Here is a 15867-nt window from a genome sequence, read left to right as displayed (position 1 = left end):
CAAGTGAGGCTTACGCCTTAAAATAAATGACCTAATTAGAAGCTTGTCACAAAAATAAGACCAGTGTAAATAAACATTTATTGGTGTCACTTATGGTAGAAAAAAGTTCCTACACCAGATGCACATGACCAATTGTTAAATAACATTTCCAAGGTGAACACACACCCTAACCCAGTTTTACCCACTTTTTAAGATGGCCAATTCCTCCTCTTCTCCTACCGCAAGACATGTGAGCAACTGCTAATGAAAAGCAGTAAACAGCCACTTAGGCTATAGCATTTTCAACTCCACTCCAAGGTGAAGATTCCAATTACATTCGAGATTTAAGTTCTCTCAATTTTCTCCTAGCGAAAGTTCCCGAGTCCAGTATTTACAATATTACAGCACTGGCAGAGCAGTGTCTACAACTCATCTTTGTCTGCTGCTTCCTCATCACCAGTTGGGGGAGGGCCTGCACTTCCATAGAGTTTGCTGATAATTGGCTGGACAATTTCTTCTAGTTCCTTCTTTTTAGCTTTGAAATCTTCAATGTCAGCATCTTGGTGACTTTCTAGCCATTCAATCTTTTCCTCTACGGCTTTTTCCATGGTCTCCTTATCTTCAGAAGAAAGTTTGCCTCCCAGCTTTTCTTTATCCCCAATCTGATTCTTTAGAGAATAGGCATAGCTTTCCAATTCATTTCTGGTATCAATGCGCTCCTTGAGCTTTTTGTCTTCCTCGGCAAACTTCTCGGCATCATTAACCATCCTTTCAATTTCTTCAGGTGTTAGGCGATTTTGGTCATTGGTAATGGTGATCTTATTTTTGTTGCCTGTACCTTTGTCTTCAGCCGTCACGCGAAGAATGCCATTCACATCTATCTCAAAGGTGACTTCAATCTGTGGAACCCCACGAGGAGCAGGAGGAATTCCCGTCAGATCAAAAGTTCCCAGAAGGTGATTGTCTTTCGTGAGGGGTCGTTCACCTAGAAGTTAAACACAAAAAACTTACTGCTACTGACAAATACCAGTACACCTGGATCCCCACATCTCAGTCTATCAGACCCTACAGTGAGTGGCAAGGGCACTCCATTCAGTTACAAGTGGGTCAGTATTCACCTGTAAGTAGCAGCAAATAGGACTAAGAGTGAGTTGAGTCACCAACTCTAAACTGAATTTCATCTACTTTATAGCATTATGAACCCATTTCTTGTTATTGTATTCTAAGAGCCAGCTCATAAGTTATTTTTAATGGGAAAGGGTGCTAGATTAGAACTGAATTTTAGTACTGACTCCACCAAATTCAACACTAGTCAAATTAGGCACACCCATTTGAAAATAGCAGGCGTCTCTTTCCTAGTCATTTCAATAGAGCATTTTAAGCAAGATATCATGCTCTTCAAAAACATACTATGGTATTAACAAATGTAAGCAATTACCTTCATAGACCTTGATTGTAACAGTTGGTTGATTATCAGAAGCTGTAGAAAAGATCTGAGACTTCTTGGTGGGCACCACAGTGTTCCTTGGAATCAGTTTGGTCATGACGCCTCCCACAGTCTCAATACCGAGTGTAAGGGGACATACATCCAGCAGTACCAGATCACCTGCAAAGGTAAGTTAACGGAAATAAGTTCAAATTCAAGAGTCCTAAGAGCACCATCACGCAGTCTCCCCACAAACAGTGTAACTTTATCTTCTCCCTTTGGCCATTTGGTTAGGTTCTACACAAAACCATTTTCAAAGCAGAGGACCTTGAGATTGTGCCAGTCTTATCTTCACTGTACCCTTTACTAGGTGTGTGACCTCGTTGCTCGTATTCTATTACTTTCTAAAGCAAGAGCTACTGACACTCCTCCCATTCAGCTACTGAAGCACCATGGAAGATGCTGTGATGCCAGCCTACCTGTATCTTGATCACCAGAGAGAACACCAGCCTGAACAGCAGCACCATATGCTACAGCCTCATCTGGGTTTATGCCACGGGATGGCTCCTTGCCATTGAAGAACTCTTTAACCAGTTGTTGAATCTTTGGGATTCGAGTAGAGCCACCGACAAGAACAATTTCATCAATATCAGACTTCTTTAAATCAGAATCTTCCAGCACTTTCTGGACAGGCTTCATGGTAGAACGGAACAGGTCCTAGAATAAGAGAATTACTGTGATGATGCCTGTACCGCTTGATGTTGTCTACACATTAACTGTCACGAACTCAAGAGTGTCGAACTAGATCTCACCAGTAAAGGAAATAAACAAGGAACATACCATGTTTAGCTCTTCAAACTTGGCCCGAGTCAGGGTCTCAGAGAAGTCTTCTCCTTCATAGAAAGACTCAATCTCAATTCTTGCTTGATGTTGAGAAGACAGGGCCCGTTTGGCCTTTTCTACCTCACGTCGGAGTTTCTGCACTGCTCTGTTGTCTTTCCTAACATCTTTGCCAGTCTTCTTTTTGTAGAGCTTGATGAAGTGTTCCATGACACGCTGGTCAAAGTCTTCTCCACCCAGATGAGTATCTCCATTAGTGGCCACAACTTCAAAGACACCGTTATCAATGGTTAGAAGAGACACATCGAAGGTTCCACCACCCAGATCAAACACCAGGATGTTCTTCTCCCCTTCCCTCTTGTCCAGGCCATAAGCAATAGCAGCTGCTGTACTGTTAGAAAGAAAAGAAAAAAAAAGCTTAAACTTACATTTCCCTTTTTTTGGCATATATACCGTATCTTTGAATTTAACACTTACGGCTCATTGATTATCCTCATAACATTCAATCCAGCAATAGTTCCAGCATCTTTGGTTGCCTGGCGTTGGGCATCATTGAAATAGGCTGGTACAGTAACTACTGCATGGGTAACCTCGAAGGATAACAAAAGTTAATTAAGTATTTTGTTACATGATTTAACCCTTTAGTCAAACCAACACTTTCATTTCTAAATCAGTTTCTTTGTAAGATGGATGTAGTACATATAATTTTCTATCCACGGATTTGAGAGCATTCAGTGATAACACATAGAAAGTCCCTAGTATTTTGTTTGCCCTACAGTAAAGCATGCAAGTTAACTGAAACTCATATTCATGGATGTCATACTGATTAAAATTATTAAAATAAAATCATCTTAACAACACAATCAAGAACAGTAATAAAATTACTTAACATTGTTCCAGAAATACATACTTTCTTTCCCAAATAAGCCTCAGCAGTTTCCTTCATTTTAGTGAGAACCATGGCAGAAATTTCTTCAGGAGCAAACGTCTTTGTCTGCCCACCTCCAATATCGACTTGGATATATGGTTTAGTTTTCTTTTCAACAACCTATTTATAAAATGATTATTATTTTCAGACACAGAAATACTAACATTTCAAACATTTTTTGACATTTCAAGCTTTGTCTGGGACCCACTTCCTCCCCTCTAGCTTGTCTTTTGGTCTCTCAAAGCAGAAACAGAAATACGTAACAGTAAAGGTGCCTTATAAAAACATGCCTCTTCAGTTTTAGTTGGCCTCTTAATTCTAAACTATCGTTGACAAAGTTTAGGATTGCCAACTTTAGTTTTGTAACATACACCACAGCCGTATTCTTTTTAGTCGCCTCAACATTTTTTCATTAACTTCTTAACTCTTAACTACTCCCCACCACCACCACCTACACCCAACTTTCTATCCAGGTGAGAAAAACCCGTTCGAACCTTGAAAGGCAAGAACTTGATGTCCTGCTGCACAGATGGGTCATTCCAAGTGCGGCCGATGAGACGCTTGGCGTCGAAGACAGTGTTCTCAGGGTTGGAGGTGAGCTGGTTCTTGGCTGCATCGCCGATCAGTCGCTCCCCTTCAGGGGTGAAGGCCACGTACGACGGCGTGATGCGGTTGCCCTGGTCGTTGGCGATGATCTCCACGCGGCCGTTCTTGAACACCCCGACGCTGGCGGAAAAACCGAACGGAAGGAATCAGCACCACGACTCTCACAGCAGCCCAGGAGGCCACACCCCAGTCGCCCCTTCCCACAAACCCCACTTACCAAGAGTAGGTAGTTCCCAGGTCGATACCGACCACGGTGCCCACGTCCTCCTTCTTGTCGTCCTCCTCCGCCCGCGCCGCGCCGAGCAGCAGAAGCACCGCAGCCACCAGGGAGAGCTTCATCTTCCGCAGCCGTGGGCCAGCGGTTGGCACGCAGGCAGGATGCCGCAGGCGATCCAGTCACAGGCCGCAGACGGGAGCGCACCGAGGGTACCGACCGGAGGGCGAGAGGCCCGCAGTCAGGAGCAGCAGAGGACAGGCGAAAAGCAGGTCCGGAAAAGCAGGCCGCGGCGCTTACCTCCCCACTCACTGAATCCAACTCCCCCTGTAATGATGTCTCGGTTAGCCTCGACCGCGCCGTCGCCGAGTCCTCTTTTATACCTTCCCCCAGCCCGGTCGTGGAGGCCGCCGATTGGCGAAGGCGCAGCTCGTTGGAGGCCACTGATTGGTCCCGGCCACCAAGCTGGCCGCAGCCGATTCGAAGTGGCCTGCTCCGCAACTGACATCACCTCTACACCCACCCCCGGGCCGACTCATTGGCTGCTGGAAGTGCCCACTAGCCACCAATGGGAGGCAACATCCGCCCTGTGTGATGTCCCCATTGGTTCAGTAGCTGCCTGTCTTTCGTGCAACCTCTCACCCGAAGGCCGCTTCCGCCGGCAGCTGCTGCGGTTCCGTTTTCTCGCTGGGGCCTGAGGGGTCGCTACCTATCCAGCGTACCTGACTCCGTCGAGGCGGCGGGATTTGAGTCCTTTGCTTCTCCCCACTGCCGGTCCGCCCATCCTCCGTCCTTCATCCCCGAGCGGGAAGCGGCTGTCCCTCCTCCCGACTTCCATCCTATCCCAGGCAGACAGGCTTCAGCATAGATGCAGGGATCACCTAGAACAAATTTCTCTGCCCTTAATAGGCACTCCGGGTAGTAGGCTCTCCGTTCCGCAGCCCTCGAGCTGGGGCCTGGTCTGGGCACTGCCAGGCCACCAATCAGTGGCTCCGCCTAGCCAGTTCTGTCGCCCTTATTCTCCCTGCCCAGCCACCAGGCTTCTCCACCTTGTCCTGCCCCCACGGTAAGTCACAGGACAGGCCTGGCCAACGTAATTTCCCCCTAACCCTGGATACCCGTCCCCACCGTGGCAGCTCTCTCCTGAAGAGCTTAGTAATGCCATCGCAACCGCTCTGTGATGTTTCATTTTTCTAGCTTGGCACCCTTAGCTTCCCCTCCTCTGCCCATCATTTACCTTTACAAGGCCTTCCTCATCCTTTATTCTTGATACCTTTCACCTTCGCTTTTCCTGGAGAACATCTGATTGTGCTTAAATGCATTTGATACACAAAGACGTCTTGATGCCTTACTCTTGTATAAATGGCATCCTCTAATGAAAAATAATAGCGGCTACTATTCACTTCATGCTCACTATACACCTAGCGTTGTTCTGTGTTTCCCGTGTCATTCGGTCCTTGCAGTTCCCATTTTCCGGATAAGAAAATTGAGACTGAAAGAGATCAATAACTAGCTTAAAGTCATAGAGCTGGTGAGTGATGGAGTTAGGATTGATACCCAAGTCAGCTTAACTCCATAGCCAATGGGCTTTACTTTTTTTTTTTAATTTTTTAAATTTTGGTATCATTAATCTACAATGATTATGTTTACTAGGTTCCCCCCTTCACCAAGTCCCCCCCCACAACCCGCGTTACAGTCACTGTCCATCAGCGTAGTAAGATGCTGTAGATTCACTACTTGTCTTCTCTGTTGCACAGTCCTCCCTGTGCCTCCCCCCACATTATACATACTAAGGGCTTAACTTTTTTTAAACATTAATTCAACAAATATTTTTGGAGGACCTACCATGGACAGGCCAAAGGCCTGATGCAAAATACATTGAAATGCTTACAGAAAAGGCTGAAGACTGAAGTATTTTTCCCACTACATGTGTTTTTGAGATTAGTGGGTATGTGCAATACTGTGACCAAATAGCACTGAAACATCTTGAAGTTCACTAAGATGCTAAGCCTAGGAGTCAGTACTCAAGAATTTAGTGCTTTTCTCCTTTAAGTGCTCTTCAAAGGTTATGCTGGTGACTCAGAGTTGAATCCATTCTTACTGTAGAAGTTGCATCATCTAACTCTTTCAACCGGGCTTGTAATACTGCTGTAACACTGACCCCTTCTTCAGGTTACATCAGTTCATTATCACTATAGAAATCACCATTTGGCCACATTATACCCTCCTATCATTTCCAGCAAATTTTCTAAGCAAATTTCTAAGCAAATTTTCTGTATCTATCACAGTCTGTTTTCACTCAAAATTTCAGGCTCAATTTCAATCTGAAAAACCTCAATTTCAGACTCACCCTTGAGTGCTGGAGTAACCTTTTGCAACTCTCCTTTATCTGAGATTTCTTAGAAAAGTGGTATCTAGCTAACTTCCAAAGGGAACTGAGTAGTGGTTTTAGTATCTTTTAAAAACCAAGTATATTAGGTACTTATTGCAGTATACCTGTTCCAAAGTGGGATCGTTTATGCATTGAATAGGAAAGTGCATAGATAAATCTAGCTTGCTGAACGTTAAATGCTAGTATTAGTGCCAAATTAATCAATATTGAACTAAGTGCTAGACTTTTGCTAAATGCTTTATGTGCATTATCTCTTTTAATCCTTAGTTGACTTTTTTTAACCTCTGTTTTAGAGCTAAGGAATCTGAAGTCCCAAGATGTAAGAAAACTTGCCCAGGAGATCACACAGCTGAGAAGATATGCAGCCAGGATTTGAGCCATCTCAGTTTGATTTTTAATTTCTGTAGTCTAGGTTGTCAAACTTATATTGTGTTTTAGGATATAGAGTAGTTGCATAGGTTGCAAATATTTTGGTAATGAGTGCTAGAGAGATGTAGATTTTATCCAGTAATTTAAACCAGCTCCTTTCACTTGTGCTCCTATATTTAAGAAAATAGATTTCTATTTCCCATCTGATCTCAGAAAGCTAAGCAAAGTTAGGACTGACCAGGACTGGGTATCATTTAGCTCCAAAATCTTACTTTCTGAAAGGAAATGAAGGGTATAGAGTTGGAAGGAAAAGACAAACACCTATGTAATTGACAAATGTTGAGACCCTGATAATTGAGCATTTTCTACATGCTTTGCTGAAGAGAATACTCAGTTAAGAGAGACGGTACATCACCTTGGACAAACCAACCTCTTAGAACCTCAGTTTCTTCATTTTTTGGATGTCAGGGATCTCTGTCTTGCCTGTCTTAGTGGCTTGTTCCAGATATCAGATGAGATACTTTATGTGAAGGTATTTGGAGTGTTGTAGAGGAGTGGTAATGCTATTGTTAATCATGTTAATACATTATCACAAGAAATTTTAGAGGCTTTTCAAGAAAACTACCTCTTAAGGGTCAATTTTCAAAAATTCTTTCAATGGGAAATAGTAAACTTGGTGATTATGTTGAATTTGACAGAGACTTTGGAAATGCTTTAAGACGTACTACATCTAATTACTCTCATATTGGCCACATAGATCTTTTTTTATTAAGGGACTGGGAATAATTCCACAAACTTCATTAAACAACTTGGAAGTAAAACAGAAGTATCTCTAACGTGAGCTGGGAGTAATACAAGGTATAAATCATGTAGTGTTTTTTATTTTTTATTTGGTATCATTAATATACAGTTACATAAGCAACATTATGGTTACTAAATTCCCCTCATTGTCAAGTCCCCACCACATACCCTGCTACGGTCACTGTCCATCAGCATAGTAAGATGTTACAGAGTCACTACTTGTCTTCTCTGTGCTCCACTACCTTCCCTGTGCCCCTACATTATGTGTGCTAATCGTAATGCCCCTTGTTCCCCTTCTCCCTCCCTTCCCACCTACCCTCCCCGGTCCCTTTCCCTTTGGAAACTGTTAGTCTAGTCCATTCTTGGGTTCTGTGAGTCTGATGCTGTTTTGTTCCTTCAGTTTTCGCTTTGTTCTTATGCTCCACAGATGAGTGAAATCATTTGGTACTTGTCTTTCTCCACCTGGTTTATTTCCCTCTAGCTCAATCCATGTTGCAAATGGTAGGATTTGTTTTCTTCTTATGGCTGAATAATATTCCATTGTGTATATGTACCACATCTTTATCCATTCATCTACTGGTGGACACTTAGGTTGCTTCCATTTCTTGGCTATTGTAAATAGTGCTGCCATAAACATAGGGGTGCATATGTCTTTTTCAAACTGGGCTGCTGCATTCTTAGGGAAAATTCCTAGGAGTGGAATTCCTGGGCCAATTGATATTTCTATTTTTAGTGTTTTGAGGAATGTCCATACTGCTTTCCACAATGGTTGAACTAGTTTACATTCCCACCAGCAGTGTAGGAGGGTTCCCCTTTCTTTGCATCCTTGCCAGCATTTGTTGTTCCTATTCTTTTCTATGTTGGCCATCCTAACATGTGAGGTAATATCTCATTGTGGTTTTAATTTGCATTTCCCTGATAATTGGTGATGTGGAGCATCTTTTCATGTGCCTGTTGGCCATCTGAATTTCTTCTTTGGAGAAGTGTCTGTTCATATCCTCCGCTCATTTTTTAATAGGGTTATTTGCTTTTTGAGTGTTGAGGCATCTAAGTTCTTTTTGGGTGTTGAGGTGTGTGAGTTCTTTATATATTTTGGATGTTAACCCCTTGTTAGATATGTCATTTACAAATATATTCTCCCATACTGTAGGATGCCTTTTTCTTCTGTTGATGGTGTCCTTTGCTGTACAGAAGCTTTTTAGCATGATGTAATCCCATTTGTTCATTTTTTATTTTATTTCCCCTGCCCAAGGAGACAAGTTCAGGAAGAAGTTTCTCATGTTTATATTCAAGAAGTTTTTGCCTATGTTTTCTTCTAAGAGTTTTATGGTTTCATGACTTACATTCAGGTCTTTGATCCATTTTGAGTTTACTTCTGTGGATGGGGTTAGACAATCCAGTTTCATTCTCTTGCATGTAGCTGTCCAGTTTTGCCAACACCAGCTGTTGAAGAGGCTGTCATTTTCCCCATTGTATATCCATGGCTCCTTTATCATATATTAATTGACCATATATGGTTGGGTTTATATCTGGGCTCTGTAGTCTGTTCCATTGGTCTATTGTTCTGTTCTTGTGCCAGTACCAAGTTGTCTTGATTACTGTGGCTTTGTAGTAAAGCTTGAAGTCGGGGAGGGTAATCCCCCCAGCTTTATTCTTCCTTCTCAGTATTGCTTTGGCTATTTGGTGTCTTTTGTGGTTCCATGTGAGTTTTAGAACTATTTGCTCTAGTTTGTTGAAGAATGCTGTTTGTATTTTGCTAGGTATTGCATTGAATCTGTAGATTGCTTTAGGCAGGATGGCCATTTTGACAATATTAATTCTTATCCATGAGCACAGGATGTGTTTCCATTTATTGGTATCTTCTTTAATTTCTCTCATGAGTCTTGTAGTTTTCAGGGTATAGGTCTTCCACTTCCTTGGTTAGATTTATTCCTAGGTATTCTATTCTATTCTTTTTGATGCAATTGTGAATGGAATTGTTTTCCTGATTTCTCTTTCTGCTAGTTCATTGTTAGTGTATAGGAATGCAACAGATTTCTGTGTATTAATTTTGTACCTTGTAACTTTGCTGAATTCTGATATTAGATCTAGTGGTTTTGGAGTGGATTCTTTAGGGTTTTTTATGTACATTATAATGTCATCTTCAAACAGGGGCAGTTTAACTTCTTGCATGTAGTGTTTTTTTGTACTTTTGAAAGTGCAGTGTGCTATGCACTAAGTTTCCTTCTTTGTCTTCGCTTTTTAAAGTGAATTTTATAGTTAATAGAGAACCTTCTCCAAAAAATAAATAGACCCACAAATATAGACAACAACTGTTGGTTACTATAGGGTGTGGGGATGGGTAAAATAGGTGTAGGCGATAAAGAGCACAAAATTTCAATTACACAAATTAGTTATAGGGATGAGAGTATAGCATAGAGAATATAGTCACTGATAATGTAATAGTATCTTTCTGTGTTGACAGTAACTACACTAATTGGGGTGAACATTTAATGATGCACATAACTTTCTAATCACTATGTTGCATAATTGAAACCAATATAATACTGTTTATCAACTACAATACAAAAAACTAAAAAAAGAAGAAGAGAGAAACTTCTCTTTCCCCCCCACACAAATGGAAAGTAACAAATAGTGCATTTTCTATTCTTCAAATATATTTTTTTGATGGAAGACATTTAGGAGAGCATGCTGTGTCAGATAGTGTGATAGAAGACCAAGTTGTTACGAAGCATACAAACTATAGGAATTCCAGTTCTATCAACTAGCTGTGATTTAGGACAAGTCACTTAATCTCTCTGAGGCTCTGTTTACTAGTAGTCTGTAAAATGGATATAATTCTTACTCTTCACAAGGCTGTTATGATTTATTTGAATAATTTAATTTTATACATAAAATGCTAGTTTTAATTTTTCTTCTGTGTGAAATTTTCCTTTGAAGTAAAATAAGCTAAATATAAAGAGGTGCTCCTACAGAATTTGACTGATAGTATTTAACACATATCTTAGATTTCTAAATTTTTTAAACTGGAAATATATACACATAAAATTCAAAGGGTACAATATACAATGAAAATAAGTCTGACTGCCACCCAGTCCCAGTCCTGTTCCCCTACCCTGGTAAAGGTAACCACTGTTATTACTTTCTTCTATAGCCTAGAAATGTTTTATGCATGTACAGTGTGTGTGTGTGTGTGTGTGTGTGTGTATATATCCCTGTCTGAAGTCTAGTAATGGAGCATACTATACACATGGTTCTGCTCCTTTATCTCTAATATAGTTACCTATATTTCTTAGCGATTGTCACAAATCAGCTGCCTTTTTTTAAATGCCGTGTCAATAGCAGCTACCCTTAATTGAGTATCTACTATGTGCTGGATGTTTTTTGTATTTTAAAATGTTTTATTATAAATTACAGTGTAAATACAGAAAATACATAAAATGCAAATATACAGTTTAGTGAATAACTATAAAGTGAGTGCCCAGGTAGTTGATATCCAGGTTAAGAAATAAGAGTGTTGTCAGCACGCGGAAGTCCTCATTTTCCTCCCTAACTGATCACAATCTCCTCCTCCATAAAAAACATTATTGTTATTATAATCTTCTAGAATTTCAAATATACTCTGTCAATTAGTTTTTCCTGTTTTTTTAGTTCATGTAAATGGAATCACAGTGTCTGGCTTCTTTCACTCAGCATTGTTTTTAAGTTTTATCCTTACTCTTGTGTAGCTCTAATTTATTCATTTTTACTTCTGTATAGTATTCCAATGTATCACAATTTATATTGTATTTAGATGTTGGCTATTATGAACAATGCTACTATGAACATTCTTCTATATGTTTCTTGGTTCACACGTGCATAAATTTCTCTAGGGTGTATGACCAGGATTAGAATTTATGGATCAAAGAGTTTAAAATTTTCAACTTAAGTAAATCATGGCAAATCGCTTTCTAAAGTGGTTGTACAAATAAATGTCCACTCTCACCAGAAGTGTATGAGAGTTCCAGGTGTTCACATCATTGTCAACACTTTATACAAACTTTCTATTTGACATTCTGGGGCATGTGTACTGTCATCTCATTGTGGTTTTAATTGTCATTTTCCTGATCACAAATGAAGTTGTGTATTTTTTCATATTTGTATTGGTCATTTTGATTTCTTATTTACTGAAGCAACCCATTTGTCTATTGAGTTTCTTATTTTGTGATAATTATTTATGTTCTAGATATTAGTCAGTTTTTCAGTTATATGTGTTGCGTATCTTTTCCCACTCTTTGGCATGTTTTTTTATTCCCCTGCTGATGTTTTTAAAAAAACTTTTAATTTTGAAAGCAGTACACTCACAGAAAGTTGCAAAAATAGTAGAATCCCAGGTACCCTTCACTCAACTTACTCTAATGTTAACATCTTACATAGCTGGAAAAATTAGGAAATTGACCTTGGAATATTACTTTTAACTAGACAATACATTTTACTCAGTTTTATACCATTTTTTAAAGCCTGCATTTGTGTGTGTTTGTATACAGTTCTGTACAGTTTCATTTTTTGTAGAGATTCATGTAACCATCACCAAAGTCAAGTTATAGGAGTTAATACTGAGTTTTTTTTGATGAACAGATATTTTGACAAACAGAAAACTTAGCAATTTTTCCCTTTATGGTTGTGCTTTTCATGACTTGTTTACATACTCTTCTCAATTTTCTACTAAAAATTTATTTCTTTTTTACCTGTCTCTTTCAGATCTATATAGTTTACCTGAAATTGACTTGTATACCTATGAGTTGTATATAATGAGTAAAATTAATTTTTTTCCAAATGGATAGTGAATTGTCCCAGCACAATTTTTCATATTAGTAGGCGTGTTAGCCTCTGTCTTAATTACTATAGCTGTATAATAACTCTTCATATCCAGTAGAACAAGTCCTTCTCCATTCCTCTTCTTCAGGACTCTCTTTGGCTATTCTTAGCACTTTGTATTTCTATACAAATTTTAGAATTAGCTTGTCAAGTTTGGAAAACTAATGTTTTATATTGTTAAAGTAGGCTACTCAACAGTATGATAGTACTATATCTTTTTAAAATTAGCTTTACAAAGTATTAAATTTCTATTTAATTTTTAATATTCTACAATTTAAAAAATACACACAAATTTAGCATTTAAAAAGTTACCAGGAATAATTTCCATTTTGAAATGACAAATTATGATACATCAGCATGATGAGATATTATGTAACCATTAAAACTGGTGATATCTATGCTTTTCAAAGAGTGAATTGTATTAATTGTGTTACATTTTTGTCTGCATTTGCTTATTATTTTAAAAAAATCTATGTCTATCAGGAAGTTACTAAGCTTGAAAAACTTTAGGAATTTAAAACTAAAAGTTATATAAGAGAACAAAAAAGCTTGCCAGTGAAAGATATGTAAGATATAATTACATTAAGGGTCTTTCATACATTATAATTAGTTATAGGTTAAATTCAAATGCAGGCAATTTACAAAAGTTTTGTGTTGTATTAACAGCTCCTGTCAGTCTGGACATTCCTGGTTCTGGTAGAAAAATAAGGTTTATGGTAGATTTCATGCTGTTTAAGTGTAAGTTGTATAATTTATGACCCTGTTCTACAGAAGACACTCTCATTTTCAATATTCTGAAGTTTTAGACTTTTAGTTGTTGTCCTCAATTTAGCCGATAATTTAAAATTCCTTGGCAAATGTTACAAAGCCATACAACTGAACACATTGCTGGGGCCTTGGAGGGGCCCTCAATCATGAACTCCAGCAGCTTCATTAGTAAATTGACCTCTGAGTACTCCTATTTATGAGCCTACCAGTGGGGGCCAGTGCAGGACAACCAAGGGCCCAGAACATGGAGTAGGGCTATGCCTGGAGGCCTGTCCTTTACTTTCAGTTGGACTGTTCTAAAGTGCAGAAAGGATTTTATGAAGGAATCCTTTCTGCCATGTTGTATAGGACAGCTTCCATCATATCTTTCCAGATTTTTTCATTTACAGATTCCCAGAGCTTTAGAAATTTTTTCCCATTAAAAATTAACATAGTTAATTCACAGATATTTTTTTTTGTTCAAAGTATAAGTCAACTTAAATGTCCATCAATGGGGAATGCTAAATAAGTTATGGTAGATTATTCTGTGGAAATACTGTACAAAGTTTCATATGAAGTAGATTTTTATGTACTGATATGGAAAGATGCCCAGGATTTATTATTTAAAAAGTAAGTTATAGAACACAGAAGTGTGTGTACAAGGTGATCCTATTCATGTTAAACACCTCTCACCCCTAAGTTTGGACAGATTGCTATCAAATTAACAAGAATGGCTCCCTTTGGGCAGAATTGGATGGGAATCCAGAAGAACTTTTGACATTATATACATTTTTTTAAAGAACAAAAATGAGTTCCTGTATTATTGTTTGATGGAAAATAAATTTCAGAAAAGAAATGAAGCAAATGAAAAATGGCTAAGTTAGCCATTAGCATTGAGTGTTTGTTTGCCTGCTCTTTGAGTTTGAGCTATGTCACAGTATAACAGCCTATATTTGTGTTTTGCTTTATGGTAAGCATAAATAGATATGCTTTATGTGTTTTGCCTTATTATTTCATAATAAAACTATGAATTTTCTGCTGTGTTGGTTTCTATTCATGTTATTGCTGTATTTACCTATCACCTACTTTATGTTTTAATTGATTCAGGTGAGACACTAAGATTAATCTTTCTACAGGCTGTGTCTTTCCACAGCCAAGTGTGTACTGCCACTTCAAAGTAATTTATTTCCCATGCTGTGTGCCAAATTGATAAAATCATGTCATTTGATAAAATCATGTCATAAGTGAAGTCCTTGTTTTTTCCCCTCTCACCTTGCTCTACCTCTTCTTAGTTTTACTTCTTTCTGGATTTGGCCCTGTTTTTCTTTCAGGTATGACTTTTCTGACTATGTACAAGTAACTTCGTATCGCTATATGTCAGGGAATGCTGAGTCATATAGTGGAAAGAAAAGGGCTTTGGTCAGGGTTCTGTTTATTCATCCCGTTCATTAAAAAAACAAAATGAAAAAAGTTTGCATTACATTCTAGGCAGTATGCCAGGTTCCAGGGAGACGATGGTGAATAAGATGGGTTCCCTGCCCTCAGGGAGTACTACTTATCAAGTTTGAGCATCTTTCCACCTGTGGAGTTCACTTTCCTGTGAGTAAAAGGGGTTTGAGAATAATACCTGCTCCAGTATTTAGCAAGAATTACTCTTGTAGTGATCCATTATTCTAATGTATTGGTGTGTTCCTTGGGTGTGCTGGGTGGAAAAAAATATTGAGAACTGCTCGTATAGTTCAAGCTGTTCGTTTGTAGGTGTCAGAGTAGGGCTCAGAACAATTAGCATACCAGTGCTCTTTTTAGAACGTGTCACGGTGCAGTTTCTTCACCACCCTCAAAAATATGTTGTAACTTTTGGGATCCTTTCCTTCCCCTCCTCCCTGGCCCATGTGCTCCAGTATATCTAGAATATTCAGTCAAGTGACAGCAAACTGTGATTGTGTTCATTTACTCATTCATTTTGCTTAGGCTGGGTTCTTAGCAATCCTCATATACCATTTCCCTTCTCGAAACCCAGCTATCTCGTAACTCCCATGTGTCATCTCTTTCCTAAGGTCATGGCCCCTCCACTTGATGAAGCCTTCCTCTGGGAGTCTCATAGCACTTTATACCTTATCTTATCGTTATTATCCTTAGTCTGTGTGAGTTATCCTTTCACCCTAGATTTTAAATCATATCCTGTTGCTTTTTAAAATTCCCCTTCTGCTTTTGGACAATTCTTTATAACAGAGCTGATAAATAATCTTTGGATTGAATTCTTTAATCAGTTGAATGGCAATATGATAGCAACAATACCTGAACAGTTTACCATAGAATGCTATCATGGTAATAAAATGAGGCAATAAATATGAAGAAAATTTTGACAAGTTTTAGAGGTAATACATCAAGGAGGATGATTAAATGGAAAGCAATCTGGGAGCTGATTCACATTTGAAATAGTTGAAAAACTGATTATTACTTTTCTTCTTTTTTTCTCCTGAAGACTCCCAGAGTTGGAGGATATAATCATTGTTTTCAATATTTTGAAAGGCTGTCAAGTGGAAAACATTCCATTTTGCCCCAGGAGGCATAACTACCGGCAATGGAAGAAAAAGGGAAGCAGATTACAGTTCAACAGGAGGCGGGACTTTCTAACATTTAGAGCTGTCCAACAATGGTGTAGGCTGCCTTACTTAAGATAGTGAGCTCCCAGAAATTCGAACTGC

The 15867-nt window shown here is 39.0% G+C and overlaps 1 protein-coding gene and 1 long non-coding RNA gene across 2 annotated transcripts; one reads left to right on the top strand and one right to left on the bottom strand.

The window, feature by feature from the left end:
• Positions 1 to 59: 59 nt before the first annotated feature.
• On the bottom strand, positions 60 to 4332 carry HSPA5 (heat shock protein family A (Hsp70) member 5). The gene is made up of 8 exons (XM_017662205.3): positions 3997 to 4332; positions 3668 to 3899; positions 3156 to 3293; positions 2723 to 2835; positions 2246 to 2636; positions 1885 to 2122; positions 1418 to 1585; positions 60 to 964 (listed from the first exon to the last, which is right to left on the bottom strand). The coding sequence occupies exons 1-8, from the start codon at positions 4116 to 4118 to the stop codon at positions 402 to 404; spliced, it is 1965 nt and encodes a 654-aa protein (XP_017517694.1). The 5' UTR covers positions 4119 to 4332; the 3' UTR covers positions 60 to 401.
• Positions 4333 to 4488: 156 nt separating this feature from the next.
• Positions 4489 to 14194, top strand: LOC140846812 (uncharacterized). Its single transcript, XR_012126250.1, has 2 exons — positions 4489 to 5059; positions 6679 to 14194. It is a non-coding gene; the product is annotated as an uncharacterized lncRNA (long non-coding RNA).
• Positions 14195 to 15867: the final 1673 nt, after the last annotated feature.

Source organism: Manis javanica, chromosome 2, assembly GCF_040802235.1.
Source record: "Manis javanica isolate MJ-LG chromosome 2, MJ_LKY, whole genome shotgun sequence".
In the NCBI taxonomy this organism is placed as follows: domain Eukaryota; kingdom Metazoa; phylum Chordata; class Mammalia; order Pholidota; family Manidae; genus Manis; species Manis javanica.
This window is presented reverse-complemented; position numbering and strand designations above follow the sequence as displayed.

What these genes read in the sequence shown, in the direction of transcription:
- HSPA5 (XM_017662205.3), bottom strand. Translation starts at nt 4,118, where the DNA reads ATGAAGCTCTCCCTGGTGGCTGCGGTGCTTCTGCTGCTCGGCGCGGCG. An exon ending in CTGGGAACTACCTACTCTTG is followed by an intron (nt 3,900 to 3,996) that starts GTAAGTGGGGTT and finishes TTTTTCCGCCAG; the next exon opens with CGTCGGGGTGTTCAAGAACG. An exon ending in TCAAGTTCTTGCCTTTCAAG is followed by an intron (nt 3,294 to 3,667) that starts GTTCGAACGGGT and finishes TTTTATAAATAG; the next exon opens with GTTGTTGAAAAGAAAACTAA.